General features: G+C 36.9%; 3 protein-coding genes across 3 annotated transcripts; all 3 read right to left on the bottom strand.

Annotated features, from left to right (window-relative positions):
• Positions 1-8,228: 8,228 nt before the first annotated feature.
• On the bottom strand, positions 8,229-9,395 carry LOC127661195 (forkhead box protein G1-like). The gene is made up of 2 exons (XM_052151799.1): positions 9,235-9,395; positions 8,229-9,192 (listed from the first exon to the last, which is right to left on the bottom strand). Exons 1-2 carry the CDS (start codon positions 9,393-9,395, stop codon positions 8,229-8,231), a joined length of 1,125 nt encoding a protein of 374 aa, XP_052007759.1.
• A 3,757-nt stretch (positions 9,396-13,152) lies between these two features.
• Positions 13,153-13,785, bottom strand: LOC127661494 (peptidoglycan-recognition protein SC1a/b-like). The gene is made up of 4 exons (XM_052152227.1): positions 13,782-13,785; positions 13,544-13,663; positions 13,422-13,438; positions 13,153-13,332 (listed from the first exon to the last, which is right to left on the bottom strand). Exons 1-4 carry the CDS (start codon positions 13,783-13,785, stop codon positions 13,153-13,155), a joined length of 321 nt encoding a protein of 106 aa, XP_052008187.1.
• Positions 13,786-15,502: 1,717 nt separating this feature from the next.
• Positions 15,503-19,612, bottom strand: LOC127661891 (DNA-directed RNA polymerase II subunit RPB9-like). Its single transcript, XM_052152844.1, has 6 exons — positions 19,466-19,612; positions 19,314-19,368; positions 17,906-17,979; positions 17,540-17,614; positions 16,630-16,681; positions 15,503-16,073 (listed from the first exon to the last, which is right to left on the bottom strand). The coding sequence occupies exons 1-6, from the start codon at positions 19,525-19,527 to the stop codon at positions 16,011-16,013; spliced, it is 381 nt and encodes a 126-aa protein (XP_052008804.1). The 5' UTR covers positions 19,528-19,612; the 3' UTR covers positions 15,503-16,010.
• Positions 19,613-20,866: the final 1,254 nt, after the last annotated feature.

The following is a 20,866-nucleotide window of genomic DNA, read 5'->3' as shown; positions in this document are numbered from 1 at the left end:
AGTAGAGTGATGCATTTTAGATCCTTCAATCAAATTAATTTAGTACTTGGGTTCCATATAAGTCTAAAATAATCATTATAATAATTATTTATGTAGAATGCATTCAAAACATCTGTTTGCATTTCTGTAACAGCTGTGACAGGGCGAGTGCCCCCTAATGAGTCATTTAAGTGAGTAATTTGTGGTGCTGAAGAAAGAAATATAGACATGATTTAGAATATCTTGATTGAAAATTCAAATGTTTCTGAGCAAAGTGTTTAGGAAGTAACTTAAAAGTAAATTAATTAGTGATGTGATTACTTTTTTTGGTGAAGTAATTAGTAAAGTAATCGGATTGCATTTATAGAAAAGTACAAACCCTCCCTTTGGGGAAATTCGGAATGTTCTCAATTTGAAAAACATTTTATGTATAAAATAATTAATATATATATATTTTTATTCTAAAATGTTAAAAGTCTGAATATTTATATAAAAATAACAGCGGTCTAAGATTAACTAATGTTACTCTAACATTAGTGTCATGTGTATTTACTTTCTCAGGGGACAAAATTGTCCCTAAACGTGAATTAAATCTCACAAAATCTTCCTTTGAGGACATTCAGGGATATCCTCAATTGGATAGTTGATTTATAAATAAAGCAAGTACTTTTTTACTTCTAAAAATGTAAAAGATTTATTTTAAGGGTAGGGTTTGGGTTACTATAGTAATTACAACTAGATTGGTAGGGCCCTATGAAACATGTGAAAAACATGAAAAGCCAAATTAAGCAATTTGAGTTTTATGTTTTTGACGACAGCTTCTCGACTCTTTTCACTGCTTAAATGTGCTTATTAAACCGCAAAAGGCTGCAATTTAATTTTATGAATATATAGTCTGCATGTGCTGTGCGCTTCAAGCTTAATGTGTGCTTGGGTGTCTGTAATCTATTTACAAACTCAGAGTGCATGTGATGCTTATGCCTATGATGAGGTGTTATCAATGTAAGAGCGTTCAGCTTCACACATTCATTTTGAAGGGTGCAGCACAGTCAGACTGTATACACTATAAAAACTACTTGAGAGTGAGTTTACAGTAAATTCCTGGCTACAAGTTTCATGACTTTCACAGTATATTTTACAGTAGTATTTCTATAATTTATTACAAATATAAGACAACTGCAGGGCTCCAGACTGCGGCTAAAATGGTTACAAATGCGACCAAAAATAATTGATCGCCGCACCGCACACGACAACAAACCAAGCTGAAAGACTCGAGAACAAATTACTCTTTTGAACTGGATCTTTTTCATGAAAAACCCGAAAAGAACTGAGCGTTTGAACTCAGGGGCTGCGTTCCACTTCAAATTTTTGTGCCCTTCCCTCGCTAACATCTCTCCGTCCCATGTATAGGATGTACGTCATTGCTTACATTGCATGAGTGCCCAATACTGGCGAAACCTGTGCAGTGGAGAAATCCCTAAACCCTTGATCACTAGGAGCATGTTGAAGGCTGATGTCAATTTGTGGAATTATTAAGTGATTTTTGGGTGGGGTTTATGAAGTGCAATCTGCTGTCATGTCAGTTGATTTGCATTGTGGGATATGGAGCTGCCTGAAGCATACATCAGAGTAGACTGTCAAAATCCAGAGGTTGAGGGTCGGTCAGTAGGAACTTCCTCACTCACTTAATGAAGTTGAACGGACTTCCAAAAATGGCTGCTGGATTCCCCCATGGGGAAGTGCTTAGGGGAGTTAGTGAGTGGATGTTAAAAGTGAAATGCATCATTTAGTGTAGTTTATACATCATGGGCCGACATAAAATCAATCACTATATTGACTATTTTCTCCATACATTACAGAACAACAAATTGTGTTCTTAAACACAATAGCTCCAACTGGGAGAAATGTTATTAGAAATAAATAAGATAAGGGAACACTAAACACCATAACAGTGACTTCAAACAGCACACAATAAGACACCTCCTTTCAGCAAGGTTTGCTTTTCAGCATACAACCCACTGACATGCAGACACACACACACACACACACACATACACACAGACAGCTTTGTGCATCTCTATCTCTTGTTTGTCAATGTCTTTTCTCCTTAAATTCTCCCACCGCACCTCACTGGAACGTGAGACCAGTGTGGCACACAGGTGGACCTCATTCACCACTTATCTTCCCAGCCACACCCTGCACGCCACACAGAATTATTATTTATTTTTACAGTGTATTTATGCAATAAAGTCTCAACATTTTGAGATTTAATCATCACACTAGGACATATCACGATTTTAATTAGATTAATTGAGCATTAATACTTTCATTTTATCCTAATTATGTCAAATTCCGTGGCATTCCGCATTTAATTGTTAATTCCGTTTTTATGATTTGATTCCGCGATTCTGTACGTGTTTTCTGCCTCGCAGAAATTGTAGGGCCCTAGATAGGTAATGTCTTGATGTAAATTTTGATGTTGGCTGAACAAAGCCTTGTCTGAAAGTTTAAACCAGTTTTTACATTTTAAAGTTTGTTTTTTATCCGGAAATTAGAGTGAGACAAACAACTATCTAGTTAGATAGACAGATAGCCAGACAGATAGCCAGACAGATAGCCAGACAGATTGTCAGATAAATGGTCAGTTGGGAAAGATATAGCACACTAAGTCAGAACAATCTGAAGGTCTATGCCAAGTTTGGTGGCCAACATGATAAGCTTTAAATAAAAATAATATGTCTTTGGTATGTTATTATTTAAACAGCTAAGAAAAAGTGTGTGTGCGTGTGTGTGTGTGTGTTTCAGTGGACACTTAAACTGTTCCAGCCTCAGGACATTATGTGGAGTAGCACATGTATCTGGACAAACCGACAGCTAGAATGTCAAGGATCTGCAAAGCTGTCATTGCTGCACGTGGAGGATTTTTTGATAAGAACACTTTGAAGTTGTTTAAGAAGTTCTGAATTTTTTCCAAATGTTAATATTAATTTTTCAAGATATTTTTGTCCTGACTATACATTGTGATCAGTTAAATGTCCTTTGTTGAATAAAAGTACCAATTACTTTCCATAAGAGCAAAATCTGTACATTATTCCAATTACAAAGAGCAGTACCCTGCAGTTCGCCTATGGAAACTAGCTTATTGAGTTTTGTGGCTACCACGAGTAAATTCATGGCCTCTACATGGCAGTTATATCCATAAATCATTAATGATTTCTTTGTGTTGTTAGACCATAGTTCTTGAATGAGCGAGAGAGTGCTTGTCAAAGCATGCATGATGACACAGTGGCAGAAGTATTTGTAAATTCTCAGTAATGGTGATGATGCCACGCCAACTAGTGGTTGAAATAATGATCACATTTAGTGCACTGGTAATACACTGAGGTTTTGACTAAGACCATAAGCCGAGACCCAGACCAAGACAATGAGGAATGAGACCCAGATCAAGACCAAGACACAGATTAACGAGACTGTGACAAGGAGGAGGGCATGGCCGGGCTGTAACAATGGTCACCCGGTGCTGAATCAGCACATTCAGCCGGGAGATGGATAAAGAGGAGCCAGGGATAGCAAGAGAGAGTGAGACACATGCGGCAGCTTTTTATGTTGACTGTTCTGCCAGTTCCCACCTCCTCCTTGCCTATGCTAAACCTGCTATACTGATGCCGAAACCCGGGAAGGAGGAGGAATACGCTGCTGCCATCCGCCAGGACGTAGAGGAGATGCAGCCTTCTGCCAGGGGATGGAGGAGTCTCTGCCAGCTGCTGGGAGTCGAAGGAACCGCTGCCATCTGCCAGGAAGGGGAGGAGCCGTTCCATCCGCCAGGGGTCTGAGGACATGCTGCCGTCCACCAGAGGGCGGAGGAGTGGCTGTAGACCAGGTGGCGGCATGTCCGGGGACTGGCGATCAGGTTTTTCTCTCTCTACTCTCTCTCTCTGTCTCTCCCCCTCGCTCTTTCCCTCTCCCCTCTCCCTCCCCTCATCCCTTCCAGTGCTCCAGAGAGGTGGGAAGACCTGCCAGCAGCAGGTCGGCTGGAAGGGCAACACCTTCCCTCCAGGAAGGGAGTGCAGCCAAACAAACAAACACAAAATAACTAAATAAAGAACAATATAATTAAACTGCTGGACATTTGCCAGTGTTGTATATACAGAGACAGTTTAGAAGAGACAACCACTGGTATTAAAATGAATGGGAGAAATTGGAACGCCCACCTTACAGGTAAAAGAACCAATCACCTTTTAGGTAAAACATTGCCTGTCAATCAACTCAAGAACTGAAAGCCTGAAAAAAGCACTTTTTAGTGTAATCTGGGGTAAAGCAGCACAATTTATGATACTATTGTTGTTAGATTTTACTGCTGACTTTATATATGTTCTTTGATTATAATCATGACCAGCTGTTTTGGAAATTTCCCCATTCAAGTGTATATGAGCTGTACTTTTATGCCACTTGTTGAGGAACATTCCAAAGATGACCGCAGAGTGGACTGACTTGCCTTGAAAGATGCTTTGATATATTATCCAATAACAACCAAGTACTCTGATAAGCAAGTGCAAGTGACTGCCCGCTGTTGCTGTAGGAACCTAGAAAAGAGACGCAGCCAATGTAAAAGCGCAAACACGACGCATTCCTCACGCTTTGCTCAGGCTCCACTCGCAGAGTATGTCTGAGTCTGGCATTACCTTAGTCCAAAGTGATCTCACTGATGAGATTTTAATTTGATGATCGCATTATGAGAGCTTTCCTTGTGTTTACCCTCCTCCTCCCCAGCACCACTTGGCTAGATCCTTTGTTTCAGCCACAACAGTAACTATTACATGAACGCTGTAGCATGTCTGTGTATACTATTAGCAGTAGCAAAGCAGTGTAAGCATATCTAGTCCACCAAGACCAAACCTACTACCTGTCATATCCATTTATAAACATCTTTAAAAAAAACATTCTGAGTTTTTGTGACTGAAACTGTAGTATGCTATTTTGAACATAGTCAAAGATTCACTTGCAGAATCTAGGATTCTTGACTCTCACAAGGTGCATCCCAAGTCGCACACTTCTTGTAATGTACAGTAAGTACTAAGAAGCATGAGTAAAATGTTCACTCTGAAAATGCAACGAAAAGAAGAGTACTGTGAAGACACGTGTGATGTACAGTACTTCTTCAACTGAAATTACGGAATGTGTAATGTTGCCCACTTTATGCATTTAGCTGTCCCAGTTTGACCTAGCATGGGCAGAGTTACCTTTCCACCATACTGGCCTGACAAAACAATTGTATTTCACTTCTGTGAAGAGAGCATCTTACAAATGTGAGTTTAATTATTTACCATCATCCCACACTGTGTGAATATGTGCATTATTTGAAATATAAATGTTGAATTGAGTTTGGCTAACATGCTAAAGCTAGCAGCAACACATTGCGTAAACTTTAAACGCCACTTCCATCAACAGCAAAATGGCGAATGCTTCTGTATAGTACAAAAAATATTGTTTACCGTTTGAGACAATACAACACTTTGAAAATGCATGCACTAGATGGTGGAGTGCATAGTGTAAGTGCACAGTGTATAGTGCATCATTTGGGACATAGCTTTAGATCTTTTTTTTTGTGTTTTTTTTTTTTTGGAACATTTAAATTTAGCCTCAGTGCTGGCATAAAATTACATAAAATCAACCAAAACCTCTGAAAAGGAAACATTTAAAGCACTGGTATGTAATGCTTGATCACTCAAACGAGGGCACTCAAGGTCTACTCATCGGTCATTCTGTGAGGTGAAATCAGTACTCACTCATTGGTTTCCTTGGTTCAAGGGCATCACTTTTAATCTAGCTCACTCAATTACCGCAGCTTGTTCAAATGTGAAAAACCACTTGTGTCTATCTGAAGTGGTGTAATCTGATGAAAGTGAATTTTAAGTGTGCTGTGGTTGAATTCTCTCTCTTTTTCTCTGACTTCCCTCTATCATCTCTTTTTATCTCTACCCTCCTCACCCATTTGAAAAAGGAGATCCACTTCATTACCGAGCTGAGGTTGTGATCGCACTCTAGGGAGCCTCACACATTTTATGTGTTTGTGTGTGTGTGTGTGTGGGTGTGTGTGCAAAGTTTAGGCTGTTTTTAGGTCATATATACTTACACTTAAATCATGATGTAAAACATTGCTTTTATACAGTTCTGAATTCACTTCAATTCATTTGATGATATCAGAGGTAAGTTTTATTGTGCAGGTGTTGCTATTTCATAGCTCAGAAGACTTAAATGGGTCCTCAAATATGTTCGATTCAAGTATAAATCTCTTCTCAGATGTTTTCCCAGAATATATAGGGAAAAATAAAAACAGACACAAATAAGTCAATTGTTGACATACAGTAAGAGAATAGAGTTGTATATTAATTTTGATGGCATAGCTCAGATAATTTGATCTTGGAAGTTCATTTTGAAATCATACAGAATTTGGTATCTCTGCAAATCAAAGAGTTTGAAACATTAGATTTCATCCGAAGCTCTAGAGGAGACACATGTGAGATCATGTTCTCTCAGGGAGACGTCTCCGTTTGCAGTGATGTCTAGGAGTAATAATTGAGATATAAAAGAGAACATAGAAGAGAACATTATTGAGATGTTACTGAGATCTTTCTGTTTGTTTGATTTTTTAAGATGAGAAGGTTTGAACTAACAGCTGCATGCCCTGTCATACACACTGCATCGCATATGGACATTTGTCTGTTTTAACCTTAATAAAAAAAACTGAGCTTACTAAAGTGCCTAAAATGAAGACTTAAAGATTAACTATATTAAATAAACAAATTTGTTTTTTTAAAGTAAAATCAAAACAAGCAAATAAGGAATATTTGTCGATACACACTGAACGAATGCATTATTATGAGACTTTCATTTTCAAACTTTAATACATTTTTTTAGAAACCACATTTAAAATGTCACATTTTAAAAATGTATTTTCTCAATGCCTGCTAATTTTTGTAATAGCACTGATAACTTAAAGGAATGTTCTGGGTTCAGTACAAGTTAAGCATTTGTGGCATAATGTTGATAACCACAAAAAAACACTTTTGACTCGCCCCTTCTTTTCTTACAATGGACGTTAATGGGGCCAGTTTTTTGGAGGGTTTAACAAAGGTGTAAAATTGTCTATACCTTTACACAGAAAATGTAATCACGCTGAAATCATGTTTACATGCACATTGTTTATTTATTGTGGTTATACTTTTGAAACAGTGAGTATTTTAACGTTTACTGACTGGCCCCATTCACCTCCAATATAAGTGTCTCATTGTAAGTCACATTTGTTTTGGTTTTTCTTTAGTTTTTTTTTTTTTAAAGAAAAGGAGGGATGAGTCAAAGTAATCAGCATTATGTCACAAATGCTGTCAATTGAGCTTAACTGAACCCGGATATTCCTTTAAGAACAATTAATGAAACAAAAGTCTATTCCTCCAACATTTATTTCATTTTAGTGGATACATGTTTGGGCCAAGACAAAACTGGAGGTTCTGTAGGGTGTGAAAGTTTATGACTTGTCTTATAAATAATATATTTCTTTAACAAATATCTATGACAATTATGTGGATGAATGTAAATACTGAACAACACCAAGACATCTGACATGGAAAAGAAACGGACAGAATCATGCAGTTTATCCAACTACTCCACTCAGTCTAAAACAAGAGTCCGAACTAGCCAGCATCAAAACACTGTAAGAGGCAGAGTTGGTCAGAACAAAACAAGATTGTTTCCTTCTCTTTCCTGTTTTTTATAGAACTGCATTGATTTTTTTTTTGCTCAAAAGACAGTTTTGTTCAACTATACTTCAGGAAAGTAGTTTTGACTCATTAAAATAGCTTTTAGACCCAGGATAAATGAAATTGCAAACAGCTAGCAATTAGGCAAAACAATAAATACAATTAATAAAGTGAACAATCAATTGACAAATTCCAACATTTAAGTAATAAAAAGAATGTGCAGACAAAATGTTGCCCTCACAAGAAAGTTTTTTGTGATCATTTCCTTATAGTCTACCTTTTTTTTTTTTTTTTTTTTTTTACAGGTACAATAATAATAATAATAATAATAAAACAAATAAAATAATAATAATAATACAATGTTTAAAAAGACCAAAAATATTATTATAACGGCATTTGGGCGATTTATTTTTCCAGTTGTCTATTTTAGCTGAAATGATGATATTTGACAGTTGAATTTATACCAAACAAAACAAATATAAACAAAGATATTCAGTGCATGGAGCTGGCTGTGTTAAAATGCGGGAAGTAACTGGGAATGTCTGTGCATAGTCCTCCAATATAATCAGAAGGAGAGGGTTTTCCAGGGGGGAACTGTCCAGAAGGAGGTGTTTTGGAGAGGTAAGATTCCTCCTGCGACCAGGGAGAAAGTCCAGCAGTGTGAGGCACCTGATGAGAGTAAAAGTAGCTCGACTGATTGGAGAGTAAATTGAAAGAGCGGGGAGAAGTGAGCGTCAGAGGCACGGAGGCAGATGTGGTGAAAGACGAGGACATCTGGTGATGGTGCCTGCGCTGCTCACAGCCCATCCCGTAATAAGCTGCCTCTTGACCGGACGGGAGAAGTCTCTCGGAACCGAAGTGATGCGAGCTCTGGGACAGAACCGCTCCGATGTATGGCGCCGCTGACGCGGGGCTCGGGTGAGGACGCTGGAGGGTCACGAACGGCGGAACCGGCCAATAGAACGAGCTCGCGAACAGTCCGGTGGCCGTGGCGGAGGACAGCCGCGCGCCTCTCTTCATGGCCAGCTTTGCCCGGGACGCGGCGGTGGAGCGGCGCCGAAGTTTCCCGGTGGTGCCGCCTATGAACACATCATCACTGGACGGGTCCAGCATCCAGTAGTTGCCCTTTCCCGGGTCGTCGTAGTGGCGCGGAACCTTGACGAAGCACTTGTTGAGGCTCAAGTTGTGTCGGATGGAGTTTTGCCAGCCCTGGCGGTTTTCGCGGTAATACGGGAAATTGCCCATGATGAACTCGTAAATGCCGTTGAGTGTGAGCCGTCTCTCCGGGCTTTGGCGGATGGCCATCATGATGAGCGCGTTATAACTGAACGGAGGCTTCTCGGGTTTATTCTTCTTCTCTTTCGCCTCTGTTGACTCTATAACTTCTCCTGGCTCTTTTTTATCCCGTCGGGTGGTTTCGGTCCTCTCTCGAATCGTACGCCTCGGTTTTTCGGGTCTCTCGTCGAAATCGACGTATTTTCCACGATCTCCAGCAGACGGATGCGAGCGCTGCGGCGGCAGAGGTTTTGCGGCACGGGAGAGCGGTGCGTCCGGCGCGGCGCCGCAGTCACTCATCACCCGCTCGTGTCGGAGCAGCAAGCTGCTGATGCTGAAAGAGGACTTGTGGAAAAAACTTACAGGGGCTTTCAACTCCTCCATGTTTGACAACACAAAACACGCTTTCAAAAGGCGTCCAAAAGTACTTGAAAGTTCAAGTACAACCAAAGCGGCACCTGCGCGTCACCAAACACCCTAAAAAGTGCGCATTCATTCTTCACAGGATGCTTGAGGCAAACACAAAGATCTGATACGTTTCCCTCACAGCCAATCTCTGTGAATGATCAATGAACTAAAAGACTCAATTATAACACTTCGGAAGCCCGTGAAACTCAAGCCTCTCACCTGAGACCGCCTCTCAGCTCCTTCCCTTCTGTTTACACATTCATCTGGCTGGATGCCGGGCAAAAACGAGCGAGGCCAAAATACGTTACGCGAAGGAGTGCAGATAAGACAACACGAGGAGATGTGAGTAAACAAACAGTTTCGGATGGACAAGAAGCCTAATCTCTTGAGGGTACCCCCCATGCGCCATACTGTAACTAGTTATCTAAAAATAGCAAATAAAATGTTGACTCAACTTAACCTTTAGTCTTTAATGAAGTTACAATTACTCTCTAAACCTTAAAGTTGTCATTAATAAAAACAATCATGTGGTTCTAATTAAACATAGTACTTGAAATGTCACATTTAATAGTTCTTGCACTAACTCAAAATGATCAAGTACAAAATTGCGACTATGTGAGATACCCATAAGATCTTGCACTTGAATACATGATGTATGTTTGGTCAAGACAAGGGAACTTATGGAGAAATATAATAATTGTTATTAAAAATTAATATAGTTTGAAATCTTATGATTATTGTTGTTGTTTTGCTGTAGCTTGATAGTTGTGATTCCTCTGGTGAACTTGGAGCCAGTTAAATAGAAGTAATTCTTCTCTACTCAATTGTAGCCTTTACAAAAGTGCAGATTGATGTGCACTAAGAAGTAGCCTACTGAGGAGAATACAATGTGCCATATATGGCTAGACAGACTTAATTTCCCTTATGCTGAATAAGATGTTACTATAAATCTAATTTAAATATTTAAAAAAAAACAATGACATCATTATCACAGATGATGAGTTAAGTTTACTTGTAACTATTTAACTGTTCCGAAATAATAAAGTTCACTTTACTTGAGACGTATAAAAGTATGTTTATTTAGAAAAAGCATACAAACCAATTGCTGTTGGTCAACTCATACGATTCTACAGAGTATGGGCGCGTTTTGAAAAAAGTGAATAAAAGTGATGTCATCAGATGATAAAAACATTGTGCTTTGATATAGGCCTATAAACAAATATCAAATTACCAAGGTGCATGTCCAAAAATTTTATTTTTGCAATGGTATTTTTGGAATTGAATGGTGCAGTTGCAGACAATTCATTTTTTTGTTTAATTTGTTTTATTTGTATGACAAATAATTGATTTGTATCAGGCCTGTTTTTGTTTGTTTGTTTGTATCAGGCCTACCGGAGCATATGAACGTAAATCGCAACAAGCAAATACAGAATAATAGTTCAAACAGAGTAAAACAATTAATTAAAATAAAATAGTAACAAATCGTTTTAATTAAACAAAATATTTTAATAAATAAAAAAAATGATTTAACCTGTATCGGTTAAATCCAGGTTAAGAAAGGTAATTAGGCCGACTCAGATGAGCCTACAGCCTGATCAATATGCAAATAGTGAACATAATTTCACTGAGCTCACGCAAAACTCTTAAAATAGTCAATCATTTCGTTTAGCCTTTTTAAGAGAAATGTATTTGATACGAAGTGTTGATATTCACAGAACAATAATCAAACAAACAGCCAGTTTTCTTGAAACAATCCTCAAGTGATACCAGACCCTAATGGGGGTTCTATCGTAATCTGGAACCCAAAAAGTAATCAAACAAGAACAGGAATTCTTTAAATATCTAATGAAATCATGGATAACCAGAATTTTGTATTTTTTTTTAATGAAATTTCAGTTTAAAATTTCAGATGAACAAGTGTGCAGCATGTGATCAACAGTACTTTGGCACGCTGGCTGTCTTTTTTTGTCTTTCTTTATCTTATTTATTTTTTTTAATCTATATGGTCAATGCCTTTTATGTATATGTACTTAATACAATTGTTAACCTTTTTTGCATTCCCAATAATACTAATAATAATAAAGAGACAGCCTCGATGATGTATGCGGCCTACAAATGCGACCTCCGGAGGACGCATCCTTCCAAACGAGACACAGAGGCAGTCTACACCGGGCGCGTCCGCCTTTGACGCGACGCGTAAAAGTATTAAATGACGCGCAGCAAGCATTAACCAATCAGCTGTGAGCTCTAATAGATCTCAGCAGTGTTTAAATGTGTTAAAATCGGTTAAATCCTACTTTATTTAAACGAAAATCCACTGACAGGCTATAAACATTTTCTTATAATATATAATTAATTATTGGTGTGATGTTATTGTTGCTAAAACTGCCTATACATGTTGTGCAATAGGGGAGCGCGGGGCACAGACTAACACGGGGTTAGTTGTCACACACGCTGGTAAGACGAAACTTCATTTGTTTACTTGTTGCCATATCAACTGTGTAAATAAAAAAAAAAATGCAAAAATGTATTTTAAAGTAGCAAAAGTTAAAATTCACAAGAAAGTAGGCCTACTTTTTAATCTCTGTTTTTACTGTTTATTTAAAATGAGGCAAACTTGGTAACATTTTAATCTCCAATATTTTAGCTAGCATCTTAAATAGTCTTTTAATTCTCAGATAGCCAGCAGAAGTGACAAGCCAGGTGTAAATCCCAGTTGCGCCGTTGGGCATGTTGTAACACTGCCCAAGAAACTATATGCAGTACCATACAGTCAGATATGTAATTTACATAATTCCCTTTAATGCATGTATGTGTGTTTTGTCATCAATCCATGCATTATTTCGGTCAGTGCTATGGCCTTGCGTGTATTTATTGTCAAGTGTCAAAATGATTTCTATATTATATATGACAAAAGTTAATAAATGCCATTTATTCTCATGAAAATTTAGTTTATCTACTAGGCTTTTTAATAGATCAGATACAGTTGTTAGAGGGGGATTTAAGCTGTTATATGGTTGTAATGTGCCCCTCACCTGTTACAACGTGCAACGGCTATGGGGTATAAGTATATGCTGTATTCATTAAACAAGACCACATATGTGTAATAGATACGTGTTAATTTAATGTGAAAAAAGAAAAATACATCAAACCCCAAGTAGCCTAAATTTACAAAAACTAAAGAAAACCAAAAAGTAGTTTGTGCCCCGCTCTCCCCCTACAGTGCAGTAGCTCTGCAGTGCATCAGCAATAGAACGCGGAGCAACGGATGTTTCCAGACCGCCTCATTGTTTATAATGAATCTATTTGTTTTTCCCCTTTTCTCCCCAGTTTGTAATGCCCAATTCACACTACTTACAAGGTTCTCGTGGTGGCACGGTTACTCACCTCAATCCGGGATGTGGAGGAAAAGTCTCAGTTGTCTCCTCTTCTGAGACCGCCAACCTGCGCATCTTATCACGTGACTCGTTGTGCATTACACTGCAGAGACTCACAGCATGTGGAGGCTCATGCTACTCTCCACGATCCACGCACAACTTACCACGTGCCCTACTGAGAGTGAGAACCACTAATCGCAACAATGAGGAGGTTACCCCATGTGACTCTGCTCTCGCTAGAAATGTGGTTACTTAGGAGACCTGGCTGGTGTCACTCAGCACACCCTGGCTTCAAACTCGCGACTCCAGGCATGATAGTCAGCTTCAGTACTCGCTGAGCTACCAAGGCGTGGAATCTATTGGCTTTTGACATGACGTATCGACTGTGTTCGGTCATTTCTCAGTCGGTCTCTTAGTTTTGGTAGTGCCGAGTGTAAATGTTCCCCTGGACATTCGGTGTTTGCCACATCTCTGTGTCCCACAAGCACATAATTGGGCTGCAAATGATTGTGAAGCACTCCAACATGCAGCAATCTCTGATATGAACAAAACACAATATAATTAGCATTGCTTCACTTGCTGGGCACTTTTACCCCTAATTTAAACAGACTGAATACTTCATTGCCAGAGTAGCATGAAACTCTTTTGCATATTTATAGAAAACAGCAAAACGTATGAATTTAGTGTAAACACCACACAGTAAAATAAATAGAAGATATGACATATGACAGGTAGGTCTGTACTCACCACTGAAGTTACCCATAAAGTCGATGACAACAGAATCTATGTGGTGTTCTTTTGCATGAGCTCCTAAAACTCCCCATCCTCGCCCTTCATACACTGTCCCATCTCCAGATACCAGAAAGCCTGAGAAGGGAAGACAGACAGGGCAGAGGATATGTGATGAGTGGGTCAGTACTTTACTTACTCCATGCAGAATATTTGTTTATTTCAGTTTATTTCGGCAACGTTGTGTTCATGTTACACATCCTTTACAAAATTACTTTTTGTTGTAGAGTGACGGTGTCAGATAGTAATCCTATACAGGGCCTACTTTTGACACCACATGATCACCATATTCATATACTACATTGTACTCCAAAAATGACAAAGATTACAAAATGTGCATGTGAAAAAAACACATATACAATGGTACTTTTTGTTAGTGATATTAGGATATGTATAATAAACATAATTATAGTAATAATAGTAACAATACTAAAGTGTATTTATAAGCAGCACCACAAAATAATTGCATTTTATTTAATAAGTATTTGGGCAAATTTGATTTATTTAAAGTTATGAAAAATACATTAATAATACAATCCAGACAAAACAAAGTAATTTTTATATATTTGTTCTGGGAAATAAAGTAAAACAAGTGGTGTAACCATCTGGAGAATAATACAAATATAAAAGTTAAATGTAAAAAAAATAAAAATAAAAAGTAGAAATAATAAGAAACATAAAAGCTTGTTAAAAGAAATTCTTTAAAAAATGTTGTCAGTTTGGAATAATTATGTAATTATAAATATTAAGTACAAGTCAAACCATTTTGTTTTAAAATAGGATTGTAACAGGATTGGCAAGGAGGCGGAAACCTGCTGAACAATCAGCATAAACCTTTAATGCATAAATGAACTTATATGAAAAAATATAAGTATGAAGTAAAATAATAAATAATAAAAAAAAAATCAGATTTTTTAATGTCACATTTTGTTCAGGTAAAACGAAGTAACCATTAGAAAACTTCTTAAAATTCGTGACTGAAAGGTTTGTGTGTTTTTTAAAAATATTTTTTACCTCGAAAATATGTTAGAAAACTTTTTTTGATAATGACATTTGTAATAATGATTCATTTGTGTGCACTCACGTGTATTCAAAATGCATGTTAAGTATTTTAATACCTTTTACTCTATGGTTACACTATTTTGCATTTTTAAAGTAATTAAATATATATTTTTTCAAACAATCAATCAATGAATCAGTATCATAAAAAAAAATCTGATACACCGCAATTTATGCAAAACACATGTAAGAAATATATGTTCATATATGGTTTTCACTGATATAAAAAGGTTGAACACTTGTAAATATATGCAACATATTTTTTTTTAAATAGTACAAAATTTGCCTTTATATATATATATACAGCCTATATTTTCTCAAATACTAGTGGGATTCGAATGTAGATACAAATATGCTCAAATATATGAACTATATATTGTATATGTATGGCCCAGGGGTGTCACTTTGTTTTAAAAAGGGGTGGGGCATCAAGGAAGAATGACTGAATATTAATTAGGTTATGTGAAGATAATGTAAAATAATTTTTTACTGTTTTGATAAAATTTTTATAATTATTAATGATAATTAATGTAATAATTTATGAAATAATAAATTATTAATAATAATGAATATTTTATTTGAAAACTTCTGTACATCAGGCACTGACAGTACTGCTTGGATTTTGTTAGTTGCAGCGCGAGTAGTGTGTGTGTGTCAAAATGCACAAGAGAACATCGCAGGAAGTGCAGGAAACGTTGACATTGCAAAAATGACTGCAGAACATGTTGAACTTTTGCATAACATGAAAAGACTCAGTTATCACTTACAGAATCATTTCTCTAGCCTACTTTGAAATAAAAAAAAGAAAAAAAGAGAAAACTTGATGTTTTTATTGTTAATCATATTTGTACAGGGGACATAAGACAGCAAAGTCTGTTTTATCATTGATAAACTTATTTCTGTGGAATATTTTGCTTGATTTGATATTTTGTTATCTAATGCAGTGACATTCATACACTTTAAGTGTCTGTATATTTTTGGGGCCAATTTATTCATAATCCACCACAAAATCTGGCACAATTAAAACTAAACCCAAACTCACTTTTTTGTCATTTTCTTTTTTATTACAAACTTTAAAAAAAATACATTATGCTGACAAGTGCGCAACTGTAAACATACTAGAAGTATTAGTCTCTTAATTCTGGTTGTTGTTGTTTAAACATCCGTCACAATTTCAGAGGGATCAACTAAAAAAAACAACAACACCGGCTTCCAGGTCACAAATGCAAGTCATTGGCAAAAGTATCCAGACTTTAAATTTGTGATATTGATGTCTAAACTGAAAAATAATCTTCAGGAATGTTCTGGAACAATAGCGGCACAGAACCCTGGAGCAGCTCATTCGCTCTCGTCTGCTTCATCTTCCTCATTCTGTCCATCTGTGGCCGCAGTGTGGAGCAGTACACACATAGTAAAGCCTCATGGCATCCTATAAAGCAGAGGTATGACACAGGAAATGTCAACACAATTATTATAACTGCTCTAGATAGTACACGTGATATTGCTGTACTGAATATCACAAGAAATCACACTTTGCCCTTATGTTGGCATAAATATATGAATAATTACTAAATTAAATCAAAACACTGATATCATTTCACAGTTGCACACTAACTGTATTTACCTAAGAATAGTTACTATATAATTTGTATCCAGCAAAGTGATTATTTAACAACAACTTATAACCATTTGAACCCTTACAAACTGTCTTCTTCCAAAACTTGAATTGCAAATGAAATATTGCTCATATATATATATATATATATATATCTCACACACACACATACATACAGCAATTATATATGAGGATGTCTATACTAGCAACAATTCTTTGTGCATGTGAGATTTTTGATAATTAATGGAGCATCTCTACTTGACAAACCCAGACAAACACCAGTACTGTGTTCACCAAATAATCATCACATGCAAGTGTTGTTGTGGTACTACTGCTAAAAGGCTGCAACAGTGATTGTGCTTATCCTTACCTCGGCTTTCATGCTGTGAGACTGGAAGAACACCGCCTCTTTGTGGCCACACCTAAAACAACAAGTTCTGTTATACAATGGCCTTATAAAGCTTCATGTGTGCAGATGCTGAGTGGCGGAAGCGTTGTGCATACTCTCATAGAAAAACTATTGTTTCGAATTTTACAACGCGCCATGTCATCTGCCAGACAGGTTCGGTGTGTGTGATCCCCTTAAAACTTTATAAATATTGCAGTTTATTTTCGGTTGATGCATGATTTTCTGTAAAGCTGCTTTGAAAAGATGTGTGCTGTGAAAAGCACTATAAAATAAAAATGACTTGACTTTTTGTGGGTTATTTTGAAGTGAAATATAATAATTATTACTGTTGTTTTGTTCTGTTTTTTTGTATATTTACAAAAAATAAAAATACAGATAAAAACAACTTAATTATAATATTCCAATCAATATAATTATATTGTTATAATTATAAAAATGTCAAAACACTGCCAGCATGAGTGAAATCAATTATTTTTACAAAATATTTTTTATAAATACCAATATGAATAATACAATGAATAAGGTTTCCAAAAATCTGAAATATTAAATATGAGGAACAATACAGGTAATAATCATTTTGTAATAACATTATATAAAAATGTATATAATTATATTGTTATTATTCTAGTTATAATAATTTCAAAACCCTGACAGCATGAAATATTATGTATAAATAAATAATACAGATAATAATATTTTTATTATACAATTATTATTATTATAATTGTATTAAGATTAATTAATCTTTTTATTATTTTTAAGTAATAAGACAGCTTTGCTATCATGTGGATTAATCTTTGGAAAATCAAGAAATACAAATATGTTTTATATGAGTCTTGGTTCCACTGCGAAAGATATCGATAACACTCACTTTGGGCATGGATGGTCCTCTGTCCGAGGCAATGTCGGATCCTGGGCCACATCTGCAATAATCTGTGTGAGTTCACTGGGATAGAAGAGGGCATAGATAAAAGAGATTAGAGGTGTCTAAAAATTCAGATAAAAAGTTATTTGGTGTATGAATTCTCTTCTACCAATATGCATTTTGTATATTATTTAGGTAAAAGAGTCTTTGTGCCTCCCCACTGTGTGAGCCTGACCATGCTTTTTTTTTTCTTAACAACTGAAAGATGAGCATCAGCACACAACTTCTATTTAGAAACAGAATGTCAAGTTTTAGTGTACTGAATCCTCAAACTATTGTCTATGAGGAAATATAACACAGTAAAACACTCACTCAACCTCGTGGGTGATTTTGTTCACGTAGATGCAGCTGTTGTCGGCTTCCTGTTGATAGTCACAGTTTCTGCACTGAAGACATACAAGAACATACTTAAATCAAAATCAGATCACTTTATTGTCACAACAGTGTCTATGTGATCCAGCAACATTGCAGTCATGTATTGACAGTAAAACCACAATATAATATCCAAACTAGAGAAGTACATTTCGTCAGGACAAACTTTAGGTTTCAAAAAGCCTAGTCTGAAAGTTTATTGATAGATAGAATCTTAGCTAGGCATTGCTAACATGTTTTAGCATGTTGCTAGCATGTTTTACCACTTAGCTAGGTATTGCTAGCATGTTTTAGCATGTTGCTTTGCTAGGCTATGATTTTGCATTTGGTTGCTAGGCAGTTACAAGGGTGATACTAACAAGGCTCCTTGCAAGCCTGAGTCAAATGAACCAACCCGGAAGTCTCTACGATGTTCTAGTGACTTGAATGAAAATGACTTGACTTGGTGCAGAGATATGCATTTTGCTACTTGGTTGCTAGAGTGAGCCATAGACTGTAAAAAAAAGATGGACGACACCCCTTCGCTCTTTTCCATTGGTGAAAATTGAAGCCGCTGACATCTTGGGACTTGAGTCTGCGCAGTTGCGATTTCGGGACCAGACCTGCGCAGTAGTGAGCAGGAAGTAAAGCCGCAAAATCAAGGCCCCGCCCTCACTCTCGCTGAATCAATCGCAAGCACACGCCCCTGCACTTTTGAAGGTGTGAAATAATTAATAATAGAAATGTAGATATTAAATTTAAAGCTCCAATCTCCTCAGTCCTCCGAAGATCCCGAAAAAAAGTCAGTTGGTGCTTCAGTGACTACTTCGCTCAGAGAACCTGTCAATCATGATGTCACAGCACCGTTTTTATAGCATCAAATAACTAACTAAAAACAAACTTATTTTGAAAACAGACACTTGAAGTGACATCAACGTGATAGAAACTACAGTAAATGACAGAAACTATCTTTGGAAATTGATATGTGAAGTGTAATTTAATTGTTTAGTTGGTCTCACGTCCCGTTGAATAACATGGGGAGGCGGGGTTTATGACCTATACTAGGACCAGTCACCGGGGGGCGATCGAGACGTCTTTGCTTCACATTGAGGGCACACTTGGGGTGATCTCATTTGGTGCTAAGCAGTTACCAAGGTAATAATCAAAAGTCTCCTTGCTATCCGGATTCAAATGAACGAAACCGGAACTCTTATTGATATTAAAACACAATATGCTATTCAAATGAAGTAAAACAAAACGCAAAAGGCTACATTTTAAGATTAAAATATTATAATAAAATATTATTGGAACATTACACTAGGACAAAATAACACTGAGATGCACAAATAAATGCCAAAAAGCAACTTACAGCATAGAGCAGAACACGGTTTTCTTTATCCTCTTTGGGATACAACATGTTATTACTGTAAAAAAAAAAAAGAGAGACATTCATTTATATCTGGTACAGATCTGGTACTGCCATCAAAACATAAAACTTATCTTATAAAAGCATGAACTCACCACTCCTGACAGAACCTGATGCCCACAAATCCGGGCTCATATGTGGCACCCTCCAAATCCATGTTCAAATTGAGTTTTTAACAGTATTGAAGTGTTTACAGCTGATAATGAGCACAAACTCTCTTCACTGCAGTTTCCGCGCATGCGTGAGCTTCGGTTAGTGTTACACTTGTAAATCACAGCGCCTCCTCCTGGCGGAGGACAAAAACAACTGAACATCCTATGTTGGTCCTTTTCAAAAACAATATCGACTGTGTGTGCGACATGTGGTGGGATGATATTTGCTATCTAAGCCCGATATTAGCAATTATACAGACCTTTAACACTGTAACATTCACCCTGAAATATATATATATATATATACACTACATGCCCAATTATTAGGCAAGTGAGTTCTGATATATATATATATATATATATATATATATATATATATATATATATATATACATATATATGTATATATATATATATATATATATATATATATATATATATATATATCTTATCATTATTTCCATGCACATTTTCCAACTCTAAACCATATAAACTTGAATGCTTATTGGATTCAATAATTTTCAGGTGGTCTGTATTTGTGTAATGAGGGAGGGTGTTGTGAAAGTGACACACCTTATATCACCTTATATCAAGGTGTGCATAATTATTAGGCAGCTTCATTACCTCTTATAAAGAGATTTACCTGGCACTGAAAAGTCAAATATTATAAAATGCTTTTCAGACGAATGCAGCACTTTTGAAATAGCCAAACTATTGAGGCGTGACCACCGGACAATCAAACATTTTTTTGCGAATAGTCAACTGGAGTGCAAAAAAACATATGGAGAAGAAACGGTTTAAATTAACTGCAAAAGACTTGAGAAGAATTTAAACGTGAAGCTACCAGGAACCCATTATACTCCAGTGCTACCATATTCCAGAATTGCAACCTACCTGGAGTGTCCAGAAGTAGAAGGTGCCAAGTGCTCAGAGACATGGCCAAGGTCAAGAAGGCTGAAACACGACCACCACTGAATATGAGAAGCAACTTAAAGTTTAAGCATCAAGATTGGGCAAAGAAATACATGAAGACAGATTTTTCAAAAGGTTTGTTGGACAGATGAAATGTGAGTGACTCTTGATGGGCCCATGTCCATCTAATGGACATAGGGCACCACTTCAGGAGGGGTACTGTATGGGCTGCTGTCATTAAGGATGAGGTAGTTGGACATTTTTTGAGTTGAAGATGGGCTGAAACTCAACTCCAAAACATACTGCCAGTTTCTGGAAAGTACTTTCTTCATGCAGTGGTACAGGAAAATTCTTCAGCATTCAAGAAGGCCATGATCTTTATGCAGGACTATGCTCCGTCACATCCATCCAAGTACTCCACTGCTTGGCTAG

Source organism: Xyrauchen texanus, chromosome 21 (genome assembly GCF_025860055.1).
Source record: "Xyrauchen texanus isolate HMW12.3.18 chromosome 21, RBS_HiC_50CHRs, whole genome shotgun sequence".
Classification (NCBI taxonomy): Eukaryota; Metazoa; Chordata; class Actinopteri; order Cypriniformes; family Catostomidae; genus Xyrauchen; species Xyrauchen texanus.
Note: the sequence above shows the minus strand (reverse complement) of the source record. Positions and strands in the feature narration are given on the sequence as shown.